The sequence below is a fragment of the Sapajus apella genome, unplaced genomic scaffold, assembly GCF_009761245.1.
Source record: "Sapajus apella isolate SASKATOON/1434 unplaced genomic scaffold, GSC_monkey_1.0 scaffold20, whole genome shotgun sequence".
NCBI lineage: Eukaryota > Metazoa > Chordata > Mammalia > Primates > Cebidae > Sapajus > Sapajus apella.
This window is the reverse complement of record NW_022436960.1, coordinates 25,289,400-25,314,887: the sequence shown is the minus strand read 5'-3', so window position 1 is coordinate 25,314,887 and position 25,488 is coordinate 25,289,400. Positions and strand designations below refer to the sequence as shown.

At 42.0% G+C, this 25,488-nt stretch overlaps 1 protein-coding gene across 1 annotated transcript in view; it reads right to left on the bottom strand.

Annotated features, from left to right (window-relative positions):
* SPTLC2 (serine palmitoyltransferase long chain base subunit 2) overlaps nt 1–24,229 on the bottom strand; it is a 110,502-nt gene extending 86,273 nt beyond the window's left edge. Inside the window, exons 1-2 of the mRNA XM_032287735.1 lie at nt 24,021–24,229; nt 4,502–4,696 (exon numbers count right to left, since the gene is read on the bottom strand). Coding sequence (XP_032143626.1) covers nt 4,502–4,696; nt 24,021–24,146 — 321 coding nt within the window. The 5' untranslated portion in view covers nt 24,147–24,229. The remainder of the gene's footprint in view (nt 1–4,501; nt 4,697–24,020) is intronic.
* Nucleotides 24,230–25,488: the final 1,259 nt, after the last annotated feature.

Sequence of the window (25,488 nt, the reverse complement as noted above, 5' to 3'; positions counted from 1 at the left end):
ATATCTGATCATGAATGAGCTGTGGAGGCAAAAATGTTAGTTTAAAATTTAGTGAGTGTGTGGAACTACCTACTATAATTTACTCCCTACGTTCCTAGCTATTGCCTATATAAATATTAGAACATTTTTTTCTTAAATTTTTTCACATTGTAGAGACGAGGTTTCATTATGTTGTGTCAGCTGGCCTGAAACTCCTGGCCTTGAGTGATTTTCCTGCCTCAGCCTAGAACATTTTTATTAATTCAAGCTTTTGCTGTATCTGTCACGTACGTTTCTGGACTACTAGCTTCACCTCACATCACAAAGAAATAAACCACAGACTGGGAAAAACAACATTCTCATCCAAAACACCACTAGTAACAGAGGATTAGGGATAAAGAATTCCAAGAATTTTATGTAATTTGTATAAAATAGAACAAACTCATAGTAACTCATCTTTATTAGTATAACCATGTGACTTAGTTCTATTCAAAGCAACGTCCAGTATTTCCCTATAACAAAGAATTAACATAGTTAAAACTGGGCTCTCTTTTATAATAAAATGAGGAAGAAAACCAGGATGTGGTTATGGATACCACTCTCTCAGTGAAATGAGGAAGTAGCAACATTTTATTTGCATTTTATGATCCCAAGCAAGCACTTTCCCTCACCTCCTTCTGGTTTAACAATTTAATTTGCCTCCCTCTTTCACCATATCTGATCCAGCAACAGTAAACAAACATGATCTATCATAAGATTGAGTGACTTTTCCTTTCCCCATAAAAGCTGAATTTCTGTAAGAAAATATCAGAATTTGGCTGTTTTACTAAGTTATCTACTGGGAATACTCCATTGAAATAAATTTGAATAATTTAATACAATCCTCTCCACAAACTGCAGAGGCAAAAGCTTTCCTCAGTCCCCCACATTTCCCTGTATTACTTCCTCCAAGAATTGTTTCCTGATTAACCCCATGCTACTCAGATACTTTTTTAAATTCTACATCTTCATATGATTTAAGTATTATTTACATGTATAATGGCTTTGCAAAGGCCCATAACTTTCAAATGTTTATGTTTCCTCAACAAAATGAGGAACTACTTAACAATAAAATGTGTGCTCTAATTCTTTCACACAAAGCATACACAGGCAACTCCCAACACTTAAACCATCAATTTACTTTCTGTAAACATGCAACAAGTTCCAAAGATAATGCACTCATTAACAAAGTAATTCAGATGTATCTTTTTGGTTTCATTCATTCATCAAACTTGAGCATCAGCTGTGCAAGGTCTCTATGGACAATCCCCTAATCAAAACTGCCCCTAGGGTCATGGTGGCTCAGTCCTGTAATCCCAACACTTTGGGAAGCCAAGGCAGGAGGATCGCTTGAGCACAGGAGTTTGAGACCAGCCTGGGCAACACAGCGAGATGCTGTCTCTATTTAAAAAGAAAAAATCAAAAAAAACGACTCCTCATTGCCTACCAAACTTCTTACTTTGACTTTCAAAACACAATTTCTTTTCTATACACATTCCAGATTTTCCCATTCTTCATGCCTTTGCCCATACTAGCCCTTCATCCAGGAATGCGCTATCTACACCACAATCAGCACTTCCCTCACCACCAGCTATACATTTCAAATTATTAAGTTTCAACTATGTGTCTACACTAGGAGAGGTCCTTATAGATAGTTTTTAGTTTGAATATGCAAATAAAACTTCAGCTACCATCAGTGGTAACTACCATCAACTCAGTCTAGCAGGAGGATATAGGCCCGTGAACAAGTAACTGCACTACCATACAACCTAAGATGAGTGTGGTAAGCTGTCACTAAGGGCTATACAAAATTAATGTATTGTAGATGCATTATGGGTGGACATGCTCAGGGGTAGGAGGAGGATCGAAAAATGTTAAAAATGTGGGCAGGGCACAGTGGCTCACATCTGTAATACCAGCACTTTAGGAGGTTGAGGTGGATGAATCATTTGAGGTCAGGAGTTCGATACTAGCCTGGCCAACATGATGAAACCCTGTTTCTTTTTTTTTTTTTTTTTTTTTGAGACAGAGTTTTTGCTCTTGTTACCCAGGCTGGAGTGCAATGGCGCGATCTCGGCTCACCGCAACCTCCATCTCCTGGGCTCAGGCAATTCTCCTGCCTCAGCCTCTTGAGTAGCTGGGATTACAGGCACGTGCCACCATGCCCAGCTAATTTTTTGTATTTTTTTTTTAGTAGAGACAGGGTTTCACCATGTTGACCAGGATGGTCTCGATCTCTTGACCTCGTGATCCACCCGCCTCGGCCTCCCAAAGTGCTGGGATTACAGGCTTGAGCCACCGCACCCGGCCTGAAACCCTGTTTCTACTAAAAATACAAAAAGTATCTGGGGCATGGTGGCACATGCCTGTAATCCCTGCTACTTAGGAGGCTGAGGCTTGAGAATTGCTTGGACATGTGAGGCAGAGGTTGCAGTGAGCTGAGATCATGCCACTGCACTCCAGCCTGGACAACAGAGCGAGATTCTTGTCTTTAAAAAAAAAAAAAAGAGGCAGAGGTGGGCGGATCACGAGGTCAAGAGATCAAGACCATCCTGGCCAACACGGTGAAACCCCATCTCTACTAAAAATACAAAAAAAATTAGCCGGGCATGGTGGCACACGCCTGTGGTCCCTACTACTCGGGAGGCTGAGGCGGAAGAATCGCTTGAACACAGGAGGCGGAGGTTGCAGTGAGCCGAGATTGCGCCACTGCACATCCAGCCCGGCGACAGAGCAAGACTGCGTCTCAAAAAAAAAAAAAAAAGATAAAAATTAGTTAGGCCTATTGAATCAACTTCTGAATGCAGGGCTTTGCCTGTATTAGGTATTCAAAAAACTTACTTATCATCTTTGTGAAATTAACTTGCAAGGCAATGAGCAGGATGGCCAACTTGTGGTAGGGCTTGGATGGAGTGCAAGGTGGCTGAGATGAGAGAAAAGGATGTCTAATCTTGAGATCTCCCAGGAGCCACTTAAGAATCCACGTATCTCCTGACCGGTTTTGTCTTCCTAGCAACTGACAATGTTTTCATGATGCGCTTTTCCCAGTTCTACATGACACTATCCATTACCTGAGAAATTGTTTCTTCTACAATCAGTGTTCACTGGCTCATCTCAGCGGTGACTCTGCTGACCCCACACATGCCTCTTTTCTCGGACGTACCACAAAAGTGAGTATGAGGGACCCCAAAAAAATTTGAATGTCTTAAGTCCTTCTTTAATCTGGTACATTCCCTGGGCTGGAAGACAACCTCTTGCCATGTTGGACATGCTAAGAACACATAGGTTTGTTTTGTTTTTAGTAAAATCAGGCATCTTTAACCCTCAATTGATTTATTTATTGAGACTAAGTAACACACGTATTGCATAAAACTCCAGAAGTGAACTTCAAGTCAGTAGCAAGTTAAAAAAAAAACAAAAAACCCTTGAGAAGTACAAAGGAACATGCAGAGAAAAGTGAAGTGAATGGAAACCTCTTCCTGAGAGAGAACCATTCTCATCTATTGACCATTCCTAAAATAAGAGTGTTTTCTACTGTGAACAGAATCACTTGGCCACATTCTGTATTACAGCTTGTTTGTCTGGGGAGAGGAGCTGATATGTGAATCACACAACTATGTATAATGTATCTATGAGAAAACACATTATTAATGCCAAAGAGTACAACTTGGGATTCAGCATAGTGGTATGAATAGAAAGAACATGGCTTTCTGCAATAGCTCTGACCAGGCATCTTAGGAAATGTTATTTAACTTATGACTTTTCAATTTCTTTTTTTTTTTTTTGAGATAGAGTCTTGCTCTGTTGCCCAGGCTGGAGTGCAGTGGTGTGATCTCAGCTTACTACAACTTCTGCCTCCTGGGTTCAAACAACTCTCCTGCCTCAGCATCCTGAGTAGCTGGGATTACAGTGCATGCCACAATGCTCAGCTAATTTTTTGTATCTTTAGTAGAGACAGGGTTTTACCATGTTGGTCAGGCTGGTCTCAAACTCCTGACCTTGTGATCCACCTGCCTCGGCCTTCCAGAGTGGTGGGATTACAGGCATGAGCCACCGTGCCTGGCCGACTTTTTGATTTCTTGGTGTTTTTTTTTTAAATAAAAAAGACAGGGTTTCACCATGTTGGTCTGGCTGGTCTTGAACTCCTGACTTCAGGTGATCCGCCTGCCTTGGCCTCCAAAGTGCTTGGATTACAGGTGTGAGCCACCACGCCCGGCTGACTTTTTGACTTCTAATCCATAAAATAGGGATAGTGTTGCCTACCTCCTTAGGTTCTTCTTGATTAAATTAAACTCATGTTGAATGTTTTGATAGCTTTAGCCTTGTTTTCAGCTTTCTTTGTAGAATGTTTTCATTTAACTGCATCTGGAATGTTTTAATTTTAATGTATACCCAAATTTCTAAGAAAAAACTTTTGTGCAAAAATACAAAGATTTCTATAAAAGGCTTCTATTTACAAAATCAAAGCCTCCCTAACAATTACCTTTTGTTCTTCTCTTTCTGTTGCATGGTGACACTTTTCAATTCTCCAATGCCTCAAGAAATCTCGAAGATATCCAAAGAGGGTGAGTACGCCATACCCCACATATGTGAGCACAGCAACCAGCATTGGTGTTTCTTCAAAAGCTTCATTAAACGGTCTTTTATATAGTCCTCCATTTTGTGTAACATGATGGATCTAAAAGAGAGGTTAAAAATGTTTATTTTAATCATGGTAAGAAAAACATTCCTACCTAAAATCTAGGTCCTCAGAGATTTGCTGAATTATATCTTAAGAATTCTGTAAATTCTGCCAGGCGCGGTTGCTCACACCTGTAATCCCAGCACTTTGGGAGGCCGAGGCAGGTGGATCACTTGAGATCAGGAATTCAAGATCAGCCTGGCCAACATGGTGAAACCCTGTCTCTACTAAAAATACAAAAATTAGCCAGGCATGGTGGCAGGAACCTGTAATCCCAGCTGAGGCAGAATTGCTTGAACCTGGGAGGCAGAGTTTGCAGTAAGCCGAGATACCACCACTGCACTCCCACCTGGGTGACACAGCAAGACTCTGTGTCAAAAAAAAAAAAAGAATTTTCTAAGTTCCAACCTCACTGGAAACAAGAAAAAAAAAAAGCATTTTGTAAGTAATAATCAAATAAAACATTAAGAGGTGACCAGGCACGGTGGCTCACCTGAGGTCAGGAATAGGAGACTAGCCTGGCCAACATGGTGAAACCCCAGCCTTACTAAAGATACAAAAGTAAGCTGGGCATGGTAGTGTGCGTTCGTAATTCTAGCTACTTGGGAGGCAGAGACAGGAGAATCACTTGAACTCTGGAGGTGGAGGTTGCAGTGAACCAAGATCGCAACACTGCACTCCAGCCTGGGCAACAAAGCAAGACTCCGTCTCAAAATAAATAAATAAAAGAAACACTAAGAGGTAAGCAGGGCATACTTGATTTCAATAGAAATAGTTTATAAATTATATGCACTTCAGATGAACAGTAAAAAAAGGGGAACAAGAAGGACTGCCTAACATTGATTTTTGTCATTATTTAATTTTCTTAAATAGATCCTAAAATGCTAGCCTAATTTCTTTTGCTCTACTAAAAAAAGCAAAAAACATAAATCAGCAAAAAGAAAGCCTATCCCAAAAAAGTATTATTAGCTTACAGATGAAGAGATCAAAAGTTCAAAATTAAATTCAGCTTTAGAATGTGAAACATTTGTAAATGTTTTACTACCACACATTCTTAAAGCCACCCAGCCATAGTATTCTAAATAATTATCAGCAGTAGGCCCCGTAGAAACACGTAGCTCATATTAACCTTTGTTGGTAGTGATAACACAAGTAAATCATGCGAAAAACTAAGATGTTTATTTAAGTGTGGTCCAGGCTGGACACAGTGGTGCATGCCTGCAATCCTAGTACTTTGGGAGACCAAGATGGGCAGATCACTTGAGTTTAGGAGTTTGAGACCAGCCTGGACATATGGCAAAATCCTGTCTCTACCACAAAACAAAACTAAACTAGCTAGACATGGTGGCACATGCCTGTAGTCCCAGCTACTCAGGAGACTGAAGTAGGAGGATCACCTGAGCTCAGAAGGTCGAGGCGGCAGTGAGCCATGATTGTGCCGCTGCACTACAGCCTGGATGACAGAGTGAGGCCCTGGCTCAAAAAAAAAAGAAAAAAAAAGTGTGGTCCAGCATTGTATAAAAGTAAAAAGAAAGTGAAACCCAAAACAAGGGGAAAAATCATTAGTAACTGTCATGAATTCTTCTGTCCCCCTCATCTTAAGTATTTATTCCCAAACACTAAGATTATCCCTTGTGTTAACCTTTGGGATATCTGGATTTTTTTTCTCTTCTTTTTTTTTTTTTTCCTAATAAACATTCTATCATATACTCGGGATACTTGGATTTAAATATACAAAAACCAAGCTACTTTACTTTCGATCTCATAGAAGAAAACTTTATGCTTCCTGGTCAATTTTAATGGAAATCTTGCTTTACAGAAGAAATCTGCTAGACAAGTTTGTTAACTTTAATCTTAACTTTAGAACAATTGCAGTGGGGATGATTAATCTAAGTTTACCAGGAGCATATCATCACTTATGCATTATGAAAAGATCTAAAAGATCCTTTCTTGCCCTCTCAGGTGATCTGACTGGAGATACGATATAAACAAATAAAAACAAATTATAAAATTTACATAACTATACAATAAATTGTTATATATCTCCAAGGGGTAAAGATATTTTAGAATATCCTATCCTGGTAACCTTAGATTTGGAAAGCTGCTTCAGTGTTACAAATTAGAACAGTTTGGAAAGACATAGTTGTATGTGACAAAGGACAGGCATTCAGATAGGCATGGCAGATGGACGGAATCTGTTGGTACTGATTCAACTTGATGATCTAAATAAGAACTTCTGAAAACTATTCACAAACTCATTTAGGTCTTCATCCATCTCTTCCATATAGGAGAAGTTGTTTGGTGTCAATATTTAATACTTAAACTTTTATGCAGGAGTAAGGTTGTAATGTGCTTAGAACAGAGTAACTAAAATTGAGCCAATAACTGAAGACAGAAAATTGTTTAAAAATTAACAATAGCCGGGCGCGGTGGCTCATGCCTGTAATCCTAGCACTTTGGGAGGCCAAGGTGGGTGGATCACCTGAGGTCAGGAGTTCAAGACCAGCCTGGCCATCATGGAGAAACCCCATCTTAAAAAAATAATAATAACAACAACATAACAATATAAAGAAGTTATTAAGCTGGGAAAAGCAAAACAAAAAGCAATTTAAAAAACAAGAAAAATAACATTCTGATAATTTCTTTAAAAACTGTATCTGAAAATATTTTGCCTTAAGAACTCTCCTTAACAATGAAATTATTTAAACTATTTACTCTCAACTGTACATATCATTAAAATGCCTGGGAATTATAGACCACCCCCCACCCCCAGTCTCTAACAAATGTGCGAGTTTACAGGTCAGGAATGCTGTGGGTGGGTCTCTTTTAAAGAAATCTGCCTTGATTTCAGGCACACCCACAGAAACAGGATCAAGTCAGTTCATACTGTAGGCTGAACTCTCTAGGAAGGAGGATGCTAAACCATTATAAAGAACTGTGTGATTTTCCCAAAGCCTTATTCAAAATCAAATGTATTTTAAAGAATTAGGGTTCGACTAAGAAGTGTTTGGGGTTTCTTTTTTTCCACCCTCAGAGCCTGTAAAAAGAAGTGACTTTGGAATGTAGCTTCAGTCAAAACAGAGTGACTGATGAGGCAGGGGGGCAGATAGGCAGGCCAATTGACGGATGAGCCTCTCACAGGTGAAAAAGTCTTTAAACTCTGACAGAACAAAATAACTTCACCTTTAAGAACTAAAGCGAAATCTTATCTTTCACATGATTCAAACAATAATGGCATTACTCTCTTATACATGTGTAATAATTCATGAGGAAAAACATTAGGTCTGTTTTGTTCATTATTGCACACCTAGCACCCAGGGTAGTATTTATGAAGTCTTTTTTTTTTTTTTGAGACGGAGTTTCACTCATGTTACCCAGGCTGGAGTGCAATGGCGCGATCTCGGCTCACCGCAACCTCTGCCTCCTGGGTTCAGGCAATTCTCCTGCCTCAGCCTCCTCAGTAGCTGGGATTACAGGCACGCACCACCATGCCCAGCTAATTTTTTGTATTTTTAGTAGAGACGGGGTTTCACCACGTTGACCAGGATGGTCTCGATCTGTTGACCTCGTGATCCACCCGCCTTGGCCTCCCAAAGTGCTGGGATTACAGGCTTGAGCCACCGCGCCCGGCCGTATGAAGTCTTAATAAACAGTTAACACTTAAGAAAATTTCATATCAGTCTATTCACAGTCTGTTCACGTTAAGTAAACAAGAAATGTGACACTGTATTAGCATTATTAATCAAGGAAAGAGGAATATCAAGAAATCTTTACTTGAACAGTAATATTACTGTTTAAGAAAATGTAAAAGTAAAAATGCAAAGGAAGAAATTTTTTTCAGACAAGACTATAAGCACAGCACCATAAAACACATTACAGAACAAGAGAAGGAAAGAAATCAAACTAAAGAGCCATTTTGTCCACAAGCCTGTGGGCTGTCAACCATGTTTATTAAGCAGCTGAAAAGGCACTCCTAACCAAAGCAATATTGGGAACATATAATAAAAGATAAGCCATATGCATAATATATGTTTCCATATGACTAAAATTGTCTGCAAGGAGATACAAGAAACTAGGCTAAGGAGTGTGGTGGAAGATGAAGGCATGTCAAAAATCATACCTTCTAAACTGGCTTGATTTTTCTTTTTTGTTTTTTTAATGAGTATATATTACTGAATTTTTACTTGCCATTTCTTTCTTTCTTTTTTTTTTTTTTTGAGACAGAGTCTCACTCTGTTGCCAGGCGCCAGGCTGGAGTGCAGTGGCGCAATCTCGGCTCACTACAACCTCCACCTCCCAGGTTCAAGCAATTCTCCTGCCTCAACCTCCCGAGTAGCTGGGAATACAGGCGCACGCCACCACACCCAGCTAATTTTTTTTATTTTTATTTTTAGTAGAGACGGGGTTTCACCATGTTGGCCAGGATGGTCTCGATCTCTTGACCTCGTGATCGGCCCGCTTCGGCCTCCCAAAGTGCTGGGATTACAGGCGTAAGCCACTGCGCCTGGCCTGCCATTTTATTTCTTTAATGCTTAAATTTTGTCACTGACTTTATTCACTATTTGGACTAAAACAGAGTTAATAAAACAATACATGCCTATCATTATAACCTCAGTCATCTCACTATCTATAGCCTCTCCAGCGAATGTCTCAGCTAGACTTACATGATACAAGCAAACTTCAAATCTTCACTGCAATCTCAAATTTCTTTCCAGAACTCCACATTCACAGTTCCACCTGCTTTCTACATAGCTCCACTTAGACACTTTATAGGCATCTCAAACTCAACAAGTCTAAAGGTGAACAACTTCTCACCATCCTAACCCCTCCCTCTCAGTTAAAACCTGATACTCCTCCTCTATTACCTATTCAGTCTCCCAAGTTTGGAGTCATTTCTGGCTCCACCTTATTTTCTGGCATCCAGATAGAATTAGTAATGACTTTCTGTGCTTTAGTCCAAGAGATTCTTGTGGGGCACAAGAGAATTTTAAGGAGGTTGAAAAGGTTTGATATTTTGTTTTGCTTTAAGACAGAATCTAACTCTACCATCCAGAATGGAGTGTAGTGATGTGATCATAGCTCACTGCAGCCTCATTTTAGGTGATCCTCTGGTCTAAGCCTCCCAGGAAGCTGGGACATGTGCCACCATGCCCGGCTTATTTATTTACTTATTTATTGTGGAGATGGAGTTTCATTACATTGCCCAGGCTGGCCTCAAACTCCTAGGCCCAAGCTATCCTCCTGCCTTGGTCTCTCAAAGTGCTGGGATTACAGGCATGAGCCACTGTGCCCAGCCTAGTCTACAACTTTATTCAGATTTTGCCAAACATCCTAATGATGTCCTCTATAGCAAAAGAAAACCCTGGATTATGAGTTGCCTTCTGTCTCTATAGTCTCAGGAAAATTTTTTTTAAATAATAAAAAAGTTTTTACTGTACTGTAAACTGACTTAGAAGAAATGATCCTGAGTAAAGGTTTCAAGAATTCCATGAAAGGACTGGGAGTAACCATGTAATGATGCAATAATGGCTAAGTAATTATTAGGAAACAGAAGCACACATTTCTGATATGAATACAAAATCACATAAGCATTATTTCTTTAAGCAAATAAGCACATTCCAGCTGCATGCTACAGCAGGATGACAGAACCTGCTCAGCTGGTGAATGGTTTGGAACATTATTTTTAAAAACTTGACGTCTAATGTGAACCACCCATTATTCTTCAGCAATCAAAGAACTGTTATCATGCTTTGTCCATTAAATGAACCCTATTCATTTTCAAGTGTTGTGTTTCTGTTGCTCCTTAAAATGAGTTCTGCTGAAATTGTCCTTTTTTGGAATTTTACTGAAATGTACTGGCTTCTCCCTACTGCATACCACACATACTAGAGAGAACACTTTGGAGCTTTACACAAATTACATAGGCTGTACCATGCTCTGAATGTGTATTTCCAGAAGTGTCTCCTTTTTTCAGCAGGGAAATTTTGAAAAGTAGTAAGTCCACAGTTTTTCTTGTAATCAGCATAAATTCCTTAATTTTTGTCAGTAAGTATCTCATGTGGAATGGACTGAAAAATGCTTCCAAAACTAGCTGTGAAACAAATGTATATTTTGACATTACCATTTTCCTATTGAAAACTCCCAAAAGGAGATCTTCAAGCATATAAGGAGTGGTACATTTCAATTTCAGTTCAGTGGCATCCTGTACACACTGGGCACTGATGTCTGCCCAGGAGTTACCACACTAACTGGCCACCCAAGCCTCCGCTGTAACACTTTTCAGTCTCTAGATAAGCATTGTGGTGTAACAGATGCCAGAACCAGGAAACTGGAGTACAAGTGCAGCTCAGCCACAAATTTTGCATCTTCATCTGAGCTCTCTTCCACCACTAACATGTACTGAGCTTGTAATACCATCCCCTTCACTCTGCCCCCTCGACATGCTCCAATCTGGTTTTATGGTGCATACCACTGGAGAGGCAACCCAGTGTGTCAATTTCCCTTCTCTGGGAATACTCCCAGAATGCAGGGATGGGCCCCAGGTGGTCACCTGTATGCTTTGTGACCATATTTCCTGGACCATAACTGATTGACACAACGTAGACACCTCTGCCAAAAGAAATCCAAAAACCCTTTTTTATGGGGATTTAAAATGTAAATGAGGCCAGGAGCAGTGGCTCACACCTGTAATCCCAGGACTTTGGGTGGCCAGGTGGATCACAAGGTCAGGAGTTCAAGACCAGTCTGGCCAAGATAGTGAAACCCTGTCTCTACTAAAAATATAAAAATTAGCTGGGCATAGTGCCAAGAGCCTGTAATCCCAGTTACTCAGGAGGCTGGGGCAGAGAATTGCTTGAACCAGGGAGGCGGAGGTTGCAGTGAGCCAAGATCATGCCACTGCACTCCAGCTTGGGTAACAGAGCAAGACTGTTTCAAAAAAAAATGTCAATGGGGAGAGAGTCTGAAGGGCGGTGGGCCTCCAATGTCCTGAAGAAAGGGTTCATAAACTCCTGCCGCTAAGGTCCCACAGCTGTGTTAATTCCTGCCTTTCTGAGATTTGTTCAATTTCATTACCCATCCCTTTTTTGCATACCTATTATAATTTAACTAGAGTCAGTTTCTGTTACTCTCAACTAAAAAGTTAACAGGTATAGATTCCATATTAAAATCTCTTAGAACTTCTTTTCTAGATTTTTATTTGGATATTTATCATGCTAACAGAGCCTGGAAACCCCGTCTCTACTAAATATACAAAAATTAGCTGGGTGTGGTGGCGTGTGCCTGTAGTCCTAGCTTGTTTGGAGGCTGAGGCAGGCAAACTGCTTGAACCCAGGAGGCAGAGGTTGCAGTGAGCCAAGATTGTGCCACTGCACTCCAGCGTGGGTGACAGAGGAAGACTTTGTCTCAAAAAAAAAAAATTTTTTTTAAACACGTTTCCCAATTTTATCAATTTTGTCATTTCTAATATTGTTTATTATCTTATCTAGGGTAATAGATAAGATAATACCTTGCCAGTCTCAACTACTATTTTTAGTAGAGACGGGGTTTCACCATCCTGGCCAGGCTGGTCTTAAACTCCTGTGATCCACCCGCCTCAGCCTCCCAAAGTGCTGGGATTACAGGCGTAGGCCACCGCACCTGGTCTATTTATTTATTTTGAAGAGACAGGGTCTCACTCTATTGCTGCCCAAGCTGAAGTGGAGTGGCATAACCATAGCTCACTGTAACCTCAAACTCCTGAGCTCATGTAATCCTCTCACCTCAGCCTCCAGAGTAGCTGAGATTATACAAATGCTCGCCACCATACCTGGTTAATTTTTTTTTTTTAAGATGAGGTTTCCTTATGTTGCCCAGGCTGGTCTTGAATTCCTGGCCTCAAGCAATCCTCCTACTCTGGCTTCCTAAAGTGCTGGAATTGTAGGCATAAGCCACAATGCCCAGAACAAACTTATTCTTATGTCATGTATGTAGCAACAAAAATTCATAAAACAATGAGACTTCCAAGTTAGCTTTAATAGAGAGAGGTAAGCTATCATTTTCATAGTAACGACTAGATAAACTACACAGATTAGTCAAATAAATAAATGGCTTTAAAGACTGAAGAGCTGTCTTCTATGCATAGCAAAGAGGACTAGATGAATTAAAATTCCAGAGGGAGAAGAACCCTTTCTAGGTGAGCTGAAATTGCCAGCCATTTTCTCTCTTCCTGAGGCAAAGGATTGCTGAACCAGGGAGGCGGAGGTTGCAGTGGTTCTTGTTGTGGAGGTACTTGTAGAGCATCAGCGTAGGTGATGATGACTGGGGTTTGCCATAGGCAGAACTCCACCAAGAGAAAGAAAATCCAGCAGAACTTATGAGAGCTGTATGGGTTGGCATGCCAGACTAAATTCCATAAGAGCCTAAATTTATGACCAGTTTTCTACACAGGACATTGACCTCCAGCCGGGGAGGCTGGAGGCCTGAACTAGAAAGGCTAAGGGAAATCAAGCACAATCTCACAGTGCTTAGCAGATAAAGCTAGAGGGAGCAGCCTGTAACACTCAATGGATCCCACCCTTGAGATACTACCCTGAACTGAATGACTTAAATCTTCAGCCCAGTCCAACGGGGCTGTTTGGACAGAGGTGTAAAACACCTCATTGTATCTGCCTACGACTGTAAAAGCAAACATTAACTTTAGATTCTAAAGGTCTTTACACACATTGTCTAGAGATCGATCAAAAACTTCTGCATTCCCTGGTGGGAAGGGACTGTGTCTGTGTGTGTGTATGAACACAGTATACAGTAGTCTACATGCTCACTTCCTTACTTAAGAACTGCTAGCCTAGGGAATCTCTCACAACTTGATCATCCCTCCGTTTAATTTCACATGCCCAGAGAAGTGGAAATTTCTAATGTTCAATTTTTTAACATTTTCAAAACTACAAAAATAATTTTTGAACATTAAAATCTCTTCTAGGAACCGAGAGCCCCATTCCACCAGGAAACTCAAAATCAAAATAATCATCTCATTTTTTTCACTCATTCTACAAATACTTAATTTCTATCTATATATCAAGGAATGTACTCTACGCTGGGCAGTGGCTCACGCCTGTAATCACAACACTTTGGGAGGCCAAAGTGGGAGGACTGCTTGGGCCCAGGAGTTCAAAACCAGCCTGGGCAACATAGTGAAACCCCATCTCTACAAAAAATTTTAAAACATTAGCCAGATGTGGTGATGCATGCCTGTAGTCCCAGCTACTGGGGAGGCTGAGATGGAAGGATCTCTTGAGCCCAGGACGCTGAAGCTGTAGTGAGCCATGACGGCGCAACTGTACCACTCCGGCCTAGACAATAGAATGAGACCCATCTCAAAAAAAAGGAACTGTATATCTGATTATACAAATAAGAATTGTGCAGTATTTCTTTCTTTTTTTTTTTTAAGAGAAAATGGGTGTAAATATAAAAAGGAGTAAGGAAATCATTTTAAAGAATACTGCCTAAAGGAATTTATAATTGAATATGCAAGATGAAAAACACATACAAAGTAATATTAAAAGTAATGGCAAAAGTAGGGCCGGGTGCGGTGGCTTACGTCTGTAATCCCAGCACTTTGGGAGGCCGAGGCGAGTGGATCACAAGGGCAGGAATTCAAGACCAGCCTGGCCAAGATGGTGAAACTCTGTCTATACTAAAAATAGAAAAATTAGCTGGGTGCGGTGGTGGGTGCCTGTAATCCTAGATGCTCAGGAGGCTGAAGTAGGAGAATTGCTTGAACCCAGGAGGCGGAAGTTGCAGTGACCCCAGATTACACCACTGCACTCTAGCCTGGGTGACAGAGCAAGACTCCGTCTCAAAAAAAAAAAAAAAAAAAAGTAATGGCAGAAGTAATTACTTTCAACGGCGAAAATTGCAATTAGCTTTGCACCAATCAACACATTTTTCATTTGCCATTCCTTAGTTTACATTGCCTGAGATTTTCTTTTTTATTTTGTTAATTCCATGGCCTTCCAATGAATTGAAATTTTCTAAGAATCAAATTTTCCTTTAATTATTTCAGAGGTACTACAATTTAATCTAATTGTTTTGAAATCATCAGTGGCTTAATATTAGAATTTTACTTTTTTTTTTTTTTTAAGAGACAACGTTTCACCATGGTCTCGATCTCTTGACCTCGTGATCGTCCCGCCCGCCTTGGCCTCCCAAAGTGCTGGGATTACAGGCGTGAGCCACCATGCCAGGCCTAGAATTTTACTTCAAACCCATCTTCCATACTCCTTTTTGCCATTTAAATAATTACCTATTTTTGTTATTCATGTTATTAGCTACACTTAGATGGAGACAAATGGTTATATGAGTTTCCTCTACTAAGAAAATTTCTGTTTCTAGGAAATGAGGTTTAGCACCAACTAATTTAGTTGTCCTGGAAATAACCTGCTTGCCTATATAAAAGTCAAGCTTGTACAGGAGGCAATAAAGACACTGCCCTTCAGCCTTTAGCACAATCTGCAGGGCTCTCCAGCATGTGGTGGACTGCAGTCCAATCAGGATCACAGGCCCGGTTTCTCAGCCCAGCTTCTTGGCATTTCAAATCAACATGAAAAAAGAGCAAACAGTTGACACGTTTTCCCTCCTTGTAGCACCAGCTGGCATCTCACAGCTGAAGCCCTTGGTAACACAATGGAAAGCGTGCTGCAGAAGTCACCAATGGCCCCATTGTCCAGTAGGGAGAGCTAAGGGAGAGGCGATGAGGTATACCAGAGTGTGTCTGCACCACTGCCAGACCCCAGGACCTTTCTCTGGCCTCTTTCTGCTTCTCACAAGCTGTCCCTCACGCTACTAAGAGCATTCAGTAAGCCCCTATTGTTTTTAACCACTTGCAAACCTAAAACACTATAAATTAGGCTATGGGTTTCTTTTTTTTTAGAGATGGGGTTTCACCATGTTGGCCAGGCTGGTCTTGAACTCCTGACATCAGGTGATCCACCCACCTCAGCTCCACAAAGTGCTGGGATTATAGCCATAAGCCACCACGCCCAGTTGGCTATGGGTTTCTTTAATGGCTTATTTATCACCACAATCCATTTCTTACTTACGTCTGTAACATTATTTTAGGGAGCTAGTTTTTGTCAACCAGCAGAGTATGTATGAAATATGACACAATTATCATCAAAAAATAGAAATAAAACTGTACTCAACATCTAGCTTTAACCAAACATAAGATTTGGCATATATGCTTCAGACCTTTTTTCCATTAAATAAAACATTAACATTATCATTCTTTCATTTAATTGTTATTGAGTCCCTGCTATGAGCTAGGCATGATTCCAGCACTAGAAATACACTCCTGTGAGAGAGGCAGACAACAGATAAGCAAATAGATATACCCTATCAGGGCACACTGCTACAATCCGAATAAAATCAAGGAAAAGCAGCATTTTAAACAGGGTGGAGGTAAGATGCGAGCAGAGGTGCACTTAGAGTAGGGAAGAGAACTCAGTAAAAACGGTTTCCAGGCTGAGGTAACTGTAAAGGCTAAAGCCCCTGGGACTCCAAGCATGGTGACTCACACCTGTAACTCCAGCATTTTGGTAAGCTGAGGCAGAAGAATCGCTTGAAACCAGCAGGCAGAGGTTGCAGTGAGCCGAGATCACACCACTGCACTCCAGCCTGGGTGACAGATTGAGACTCCATCTCAAAATAGTAATAATAATAAGGCCCCAGGGAGGCAAGCTTGATGGCGATATGTTCAGGGAACATTGGAAAGCCCAGACTAGCTAGAAAGCAGTGACCTGGCAGGATATGAAGTCAGAGAGGGATGGGAAAGATCATGGTGGGCCTTGTAAGCCCTACCCAAACTTTGTATTTTGTTATCAGTGACAGGATGTCATCAGGATAGTGTCAAGATCTGACATATTTAAGTAGTTCTCCAATTCTTTTAAGAAGTTTGCCCTGGGGAAATGTTATTTCCCTTCCTTAGAGGAACTGGGAATTTGGTGTTTATCATGCCCATGCATTTTTAAATACTTTTGCCATATAAACACATGGCCAGTATTCTCCTGCATGTATTAGTACTGCATTCCTTCAGTAGTATTGCTGAATAATATCCCTTTATATGGATATACCACATTTTATTAATCAGTTGATAAACATTTGGATTGTTTCTACTTTTTGGCTATTATAAATAATGCTGGGCTGTATTATAAACACAGGTGTGGCTCATACCTGTAACTCCAGCACTTTGGAAGGCCAAGGCAGGTGGATCACTTGAGGTCAGGAGTTCGAGACCAGCCTGACTAACGTGGTGAAATCCCGTCTCTACTAAAAATACAAATAATTAGCTGGTGTGGTGGCATGTGCCTATAGTCCCAGCTACTCAGACAGCGGAGACAGAATTGCTTGAACCAGGGGGGTGGAGGTTGCAGTGAGCCGAGTCACGCCACACTGCACTGCAGCCTGGGCGACAGAGCGAGACTTTGTCACAAAAAACAAACAAAACTGCCACTCACGGTGGCATATGCCTGTAGTCCCAGCTACTTGGGAGGCTGAGGTGGGAGGACTGATTGAGCCCAGGAGTTGGAGGTTGCAGTGAGCCATGTCATGCTAGCCTGGGTAACAGAGCAACACCCTGAATCAATCAATCAATAATGCTGCTATTATCATTAATATACAAGTTTCTGTGGAACATAAGTTTCATTTTTCTTGGGAGCAGAATTACTGGGTCACATGATAACTCTATTTTTAACTGTTTCCTAAAGTAGCTGCATCATTTTATAATCATACCAGCTATGTATTAGGATTCTAATTTCTCTATTAATTTCTCTATATCCTCATGAACACTTAATATTTTATTTTAGCAATCCCATGGCGCGAAGTAGGAGTCCACAGTGGTTTTGTTTTGTTTTTTTAAGACAGTCTCACTGTCGCCCGGGCTGGAGTGCAATGGTACCATCTCGGCTCACTGCAACCTCTATCTCCTGGGTTCAAGGGATTCTCTTACCTCAGACTACTGAGTAGCTGGGATTATAGATGCCTGCCACCAAGCCCAGCTAATTTTTACATTTTTAGTAGAGACGGGGTTTCACCATGTTGGCCAGGCTGGTCTCAAGGTGATCTGCCCATCTCGGCTTCCCAAAGTGCTGGGATTACAGGCATGAGCCATGGTGTCTGGTCATATACATTATTTATTTATTTATTTATTTATTTTTGAGACGGAGTTTCGCTCTTGTTACTCAGGCTGGAGTGCAGTGGCGCAATCTCGGCTCACCGCAACCTCTGCCTCCTGGGTTCAAGCCTCCTGGGTTCTCCTGCCTCAGCCTCCCGAGTAGCTGGGACTACAGGCGCGCCACCATGTCCAGCTAATTTTTGTATTTTTAGTAGAGACGGGGTTTCACCATGTTGACCAGGATGGTCTTGATCTCTTGACCTCGTGATCCATCCACCTCGGCCTCCCAAAGTGCTGGGATTATAGGCGTGAGCCACCGCGCCCCGCCACATTATTTATTTTTTAATTAAATAGAATTGAGGTCCCTCAACATTGCCCAAGCTGGTCTTGCACTCCTGGCTTCAAGCAATCCTCACACCTTGGTTTCCCAAAGTGCTGGGATTACAGGCATGAGAAACCATGCCTGGCCATATACCTTATTTATTTTTTAATTAAATAGAGATGGGGTCTGGCCACATTGCCCAGGCTGATCTTGAACTCCTGGGCTCAAGCAATCCTTGCACCTTGACATCCTGCTGGGATTACAGGCGTGAACCACCACACCTGGCCCTTAATATATATTTTCTGGAGTAACATTGGATCACAGTTACAGTCTCGGTACAATTGCATATTTCACTGTACTTAGAAACTGTCACAAAATAGTCTGACACAGTGGCTAAAATCCCACTACTCTGGTAGGTTGACGCAGGAGGATGAGTTTGAGACCCGCCTGAGTGGCTGGATGCAGTGGCTCATGCCTGTAATACCAGCACTTCGGGAGGCCAAGATGGGAGGATCAATGTGTCTGAGTTTGAGATCAGCCTATGCCACACAGTGAGACTCTGTCTCTCTCTGTCTCTGTTCCTGTCTCTGTCGCGCGCACTCTCTCTCTCTCTCTAGTGTGTATATATATAAGTAAAAAAGAGACTAGCCTGGGGAACACAGCAAGACCCATCTCTACAAAAAAAAATAAAATTTAGCCATTCTAGTGGTACACACCTGTGCACCCAGCTAAAGTAGCAGACTAATTTACAATAGACCACATTAAAAAACAAACCCCCAACACAGGGATTATCCCAATGCTTTAAGATCTCACATTACACATGTATTATTTCTATAATCAGAGGTAAAATTATTTTTTTTAAAAAAAGGAAAACTAGCTGCCTCAAGCTTTGTAATGAAAAATAGTCTTTAAGATAAATTTTCTAACAGTAAATGGGTCAAGAGCAAAGGACTTACTTTTTTAATCAGCCACAAATTGCAAATTATATTACAGAAGCTTCTTAGAAACTACTCAGAAGGGAACTGACTTTGAGTCCACAAACCATTTATTTAATCAAGTATGGCACACCCACTCAGAATGCAAACACTGGCTCTACCCATCCCTCTGAATTGCCTATTCTACCAATAAACACTGCTTCTTTCTTTCAAAAAATTGAATCTAACTGAATCAAGCAATTAACTGTCTTGCTCAAAGCAGTGCAAGTTTCTATGACACCTGGGCAAACCCTAAACAGTGGGCAAGTCTGACCTCTGAACATCCTAGTTCTAAAATACTATCCTGAGAACACAGTTGTTGACACATTTCCCAAGAATTCCTGTTAAAGAACATTCCTGAGTACCTCAAATAACTCTGGAATTCTTCAGATGCAAGATATGCTTCCCCTTAGAGCAAAAACACTGGAAACAAAAATCTTGTCCTACAAGTTGTAATTACGTTATTTCTGAAAGCCTTGTGGTATCTTATCAGGTCCTGCTAAACATAAACAAGTATATGACCATTCTAACTATTTCTACTGTTTCTCCCTCATAACTATCTTCTCCTTTTCCTTAACTATCACATGAAATCCCCAGTTACTGTTTCCGCTCAGTGGAAACAAAAGCGAGTAGCTATTTAGTAAACCAGCTTTCATTAGTTATTTATTTGCCTTCACCTAAATAGCAAGACTAACACTTTGTTCTTTCTACTTTGGCTTGTCTTATTATTTAACATAAGAACATGACTTTTGCCCCAATTCCTCAAGATAGAATTTTTTATTCTGACAGCCAGAGAGCTCTCATCCTTCCAATATCTCATTAAAATTACACCCAAAGGGAAAAAAGTTAGAGTCAAAACTGTCTTAAAGATAGGTAATTTTTTTTCTTTCATACTTAAATAAGGAAAGTAAAAGGCAAATCTAAATCTCAAAAGTTCTATGAAGAAATGGAAGCTCTTTTCTTTATTTGTATATTTATTTTTTTAGACAGAGTCTCACTCCGTTGCCAGGCGCCAGGCTGAAGTGCAGTGGTGCGATCTCAGCTCACTGCAACCTCTGCCTCCCGGGTTCAAGCAGTTCTCCTGCCTCAGCCTCCCGAGTAGCTGAGACTATGGGCGAGCGCCACCACACCCAGCTAATTTTTGTATTTTTAGTAGAGACGGGGTTTCACCATGTTGGCCAGGATGGTCTCAATCTCATGACCTCGTGATCCACCCACCTCGGCCTCCCAAAGTGCTGGGATTACAGGCATGAGCCACCGAGCCCAGCCTGGACGCTCTTTTAAAATGAGCTGTTAACATAGAGTTTTAAAAACAAACATATAAAAAACTACTGTATTTCAGGTGCAACCAAAACATGGCATTTATTTAATCTAATGTTAAATCTACAGAAAGACATTTGGTAATTAAGATCATGGAATAATGCAACTTGCTACTGAGAAAAACTTCCTGCAAATCCCCTAGACATATTTAAAAATAGCATAGTATTTTCTGTGAAGACTGGTTTTAATAAAGTCCTACAAATAAGAGATAAAGGACTGAATTACATAAACTCCCAAAGGTTCTTTCCAATGCTAATATAAAAGTTTCCCTGGGGCAAATTGCCACACTACCTCAAATGAAGGCTGGTGCTCCTCCCACTTATTTGAATAGCAGAGAGGAAAAATTACTGCTTTTTTGTTCAACTGCAACTATTGTGAAAATTGTGTGTCTACTGTCATCACTAAACAGCAATGTCTGATTGTTTCATAACTCCTTCCTACCACAATATCTGCTAATCAAATTCTAAACCCAAATCCAAGAGTTGTTCTTTTACTATATACATTCATTCATCCCTTTAAGCACAGAAACATACTCTCTTTTTGAGTATGTTTTTGTTGAGAGGGAGTCTTGCTCTGTTGCCAGGCTGGAGTGCAGTATCGCGATTTGGGCTCACCGCAACCTTCGACTCCCTGATTCAGGCTATTCTACTGCCTCAGCCTCCCGACTAACTGGGATTACAGGTGCCTGCCACTGCGCCCAGCTAATTTTTGTATTTTTAGTAGAGACGGAGTTTCACTATGTTGGTCAGGATGGTCTCGATCTCTTGACCTCGTGATCTGCCTGACTCGGCTTCCCAAAGTGCTGGGATTACAGGTGTGAGCCACTGCACCCGGCCAGAAACATACTCTTGAGAGTGTAAGGTTTCTGACTTCTCTGCTGTTCATTAAAAGACATGGTGGGAAATGTGAGGAAAAGAATTTACATCTCAACCCTGTTATACTCTAAATTCACATTTTAGTAAAAGCATAACACACAGCTGTATGCATATCTTGATGGCAGAGTTGGCAACATTTCCCCCAGAAAGAAGGGAAAGATAGGTAGAGGTTGGAGCACAAGCACATCACTTTAAAAAAAGTGAAAACAATCTTCAAAAAATGTTAACATATTGTATTGCTCTCATGAAGTTACCAAGATCTCTCTTTTGTATAAGAAAAGAAAGAAAAAAAATTCACAGACAATATTCCTCCATCTGAGAGTGCAGAAAGCTCCAGATCTGAAGTCTGTTTTAAAAAGACTGGTGTGTAGTTTTCTAGAAAGGACTGCAGCCCTCACAGCATTCCAACAGACCGTTCTTCCAAACACCAGCAATGTGCCTGAGTGAAACTTTTACTGAAACATGTCCCCAAAAGTCAACCAGATGTTATGATGTTATTCATACAGATTTTAAAATGCCATGTTAGTACCTTGATATTTCTTCATCTTATTAATTGGCAAGCTCTAAAGAAATATTATTCTATAAATTTTAAATTGTTAAGAGATTATAGCAGAGAGGTCCTTGATTTGCTACTAAATCAGAGCATAATGCATAGGGATTGAAAGGAGCATATGAACACAAAGCACCTCTGAAGTATGAACACCTTTCTCTTGACTTCCTTTTTCATTTAAAAAAAAATCATACCTGAGCCAAGTGCACCTGTAATTCCAGTACTTTGGGAGGCCAAGGCAGGTGGATCACCTGAGATCAGGAGTTCCAGACCACCCCAGCCAACATGAAGCCCCATCTCTACTAAAAATACAAAAATTAGCCGGGTGTGATGACAGACGCCTGTAATCCCAGGTATTCAGGGGGCTGAGATAGGAAAATTACTTGAACCTGGGAGGTGGAAGTTCCAGTGAGCAGAGATCGCACCAGTGCAATCCAGCCTGGGCAACAAGAGGGAAACTGTCTCAAAAACAAAAAACAAAAAACCTCACTCATTCACCTGCAATGTATTTTCTAACTCCTACCCATTAAATTTCCCTGTTACATTCTATACCATAGCAATTTTGTCTTGTAAGTCATTTACATTGCCAGGAAAACAACAGACTATTCCACTGCTTATGAGCTGATTGTTATCACTTCCCTCACACAATTATTTCTTTAAGAGTGAAAACAAGCCGGACCTGGTGGCTCACGCCTGTAATCCCAGCACTTTGGGAGGCTGAGGTGGGTGGATCACCTGAGGTCAGGAGTTCGAGACAAATATGGAGCCCTACCAATATGGTGAAACCCCATCTTTAAAAAAAGAAAAAAAAAAAATCTTTTGATCTGTGTATTACTGTAATACTGTGTATTACAAATCTGTTGATCTGCTTTGACATCTTACGATTTCAGGGGAGGTCAAGTCTGTTTTATGTATTTTTCCCCTCAACTCTCAGTCTCAGTATCTCAACATGACCTGGAGAAATGCTTTATTTTCTGATTCACACCAAACAGTAAAGGTCTATCCATCATAACTAATCATCTGGGGAGGAGCCTACCAGATATTTATGTTAAAGCCAAATTATGACCACCATCCTATCAAAACTACAACAGTCACACTGCTGCTAAGGGGGAACAGAGTACTTTTTTTTTTTTAAGTGTTCCTTAATATCTGTACAAGACTTAAACGTATTAAAGTCAACTGGAAATTAACACAACACTCTCTTCCAGAAATACTGATCTTGCATCTTTTTAACCGGCTCATCATTAAAAACTCATTTCATGCATTTTTTTTTTAATTTAAAGAATCTTAAAAAAAAAAAAAAAAAAAAAAAAAAAAAAAGCAAACTCATTTCAACAGAATATCTTTCAGTCCACAGCACTGTAAGGTTGATAATAAGCATTGTCTTGAATTTAGAACTTTTCAAAATATTTTAGAACTGCCTGAACGTGGTTGATGATTCAGCATGGCTAATTAGTATAGAGTCATCGCAAGTCACCACCAGGCTAAACAATCCCCTTGTGTGATAGCACTCGTGTTCAGGAAAGGGTCGAAGGGGCCACCTAATTCAACCTGGAGCATAGGGTAGAGTCTCACCACAGGCAGAGTAAGGAGGGTGATGCTTTCGAGGGACCAGCCTGGATTTCCTGCCAGATCTTCCAACCAACGTCCTGCTTGGGGAGCGAACGTGGTAATGCAGAATGTGGCTGGGAGAGACTGGGTGTGTTTCCATCTGACACCACCACCTAACTTTCCTTGCCTCTTAAGGACCCCAAGGGTGGTTTTCTCTTTGGACAGCTGCAGGACTTTAAGAGGAAGCAACTACCTCGGGGGGTTGAGGAGGGACCCTCGGGAGCCCTTGAGTGGCTCCCACCGGGGTCCGAGGGATCCCTCATTGCCTCCCCTGAGAGCGGCACACACTTCTGGCAGAACTCCAGGGGGAGGGGAGGAAGACCTCCAGGCGCGGAGGGGTGGGAAGCCCCCGTGCCGTCCTTGAGTTTCCGGGCTCGGGGAGGTTGGGCCAGTGCCGGGACACCGCCGCCCACATCTGCGAGCCGCACCCACCCCGCGATGGCCCCGCGACCTCACCCCGTCCGGCCTCCCCTCCGCCGGCCCTCACGGCCACCCCGGCCCCGCTGCCCGGGCCCCCAGTACCTGGCCAGCGGCGGCTGCGGCTGCCGCGCTGCTCTTCACGTATCCGTTCCGCACTTCCCCGTTGGCCACGCAGCCGTTCGCCCGCACCGGGCGGCGGCAGCAGCAGCCTCCCGGCCCCGGCCGCATCGTCCTGACAGCACCAGGCGCGAGGAAGGTTCTGTGGGCGGTGGCAGCGGCGGCGGCTGCTCCAAGTCCCGCTCCGCACCCCACCCACCTCCCTGAAACCGGAAATGGCTGCAGCGCCGCCGCCAATTCCCGGGCGGGCCTTCACAGGGGGCGGGGCCCTCGCCACTGAGGACCGGGCTCGCCACAGACCGCGCAGCCAAGGGGAAGAGCGGCGGGACCGGCTGAGAGGGACTTGCGCCTGAGGACCGCTGACCAATCTGGAAGAGAAGGAGGCGGACCCATGCTGCCGCCTGGCCAATCACGGACGAGAGCAAAGCGCCTCGCTGGTGGAGAGGGGGCTTCCTTAGAGGGACTCGAGGGCCTGGTACCTGATTGGAGGCCGCATCCAGGTCCTGGGTAGGGCTTGGCTGTTTAATGGTCCAGACCGAGGAGGAGGCAGGGCCCAGGGAAAAGTAGCCAATTAGAGTGTGGGGAAAGAAATAGGGCTGAGTCGAAGTCTCTAGAGCGGGTTCTAGGTTCTCCAGGACAGGTGGCGCCCTCTCTGCCCTTGCCTCCCAGGAAGTTCTGGGGTTTATATCCTAGCCCAAAGACAAGCCGCTCCCTTATTTAATTAGCTGATTCCTCTGTGAGTGTTTATAGAATAGATTTTTTTACAACCTCTCACAGTTCTTCAGTATGCACCAGACATTCACATATTTCTGAATTATTATAAGTAATAATTCAGGTGTCTTTCACGGGCCCTTCACATTTGCCCTTGGCAGGATTTTCTATACAGTCTCCTTTAAAGTCTTTCCTTCAAAGTTAGAAAACCTGCTACAATTCCAACTCTGCCAATAACTGGAAGCTAAAAACTTGAGCACTGTATTTAACCACTTTAAGAGCCAAATTCTTTAAAATGGAGCTATTACTTCCTGCTTCATAGACTTATTGCAAGAATCATTATCATTAAAGCATTATACACCTATTACAATACTTGGCTCATAGTAGGAGTATGTTACTTTCTCACCCTTTTAGTTCCATCTTCCCACGGGGTTAGAAAGCAAAGAAATTACATTACAGTAAGAGAGTTTCTTTTATCCATAAAGAATTTAGTGTCACCCGGTGCAGTGGCTCACGCCTGTAATCCCAGCACTTTGCGAGACCGAGGTGGGTGGATCATGAGGTCAAGAGATCGAGACCATCCTGGTCAACACGGTGAAACCCCGTCTCTACTAAAAACTGCAAAAAATTAGCTGGGCATGGTGGCGCACGCCTGTAATCCCAGCTACTCAGGAGGCTGAGGCAGGAGAATTGCCTGAACCCAGGAGGCGGAGGTTGCGGTGAGCCGAGATCGCGCCATTGC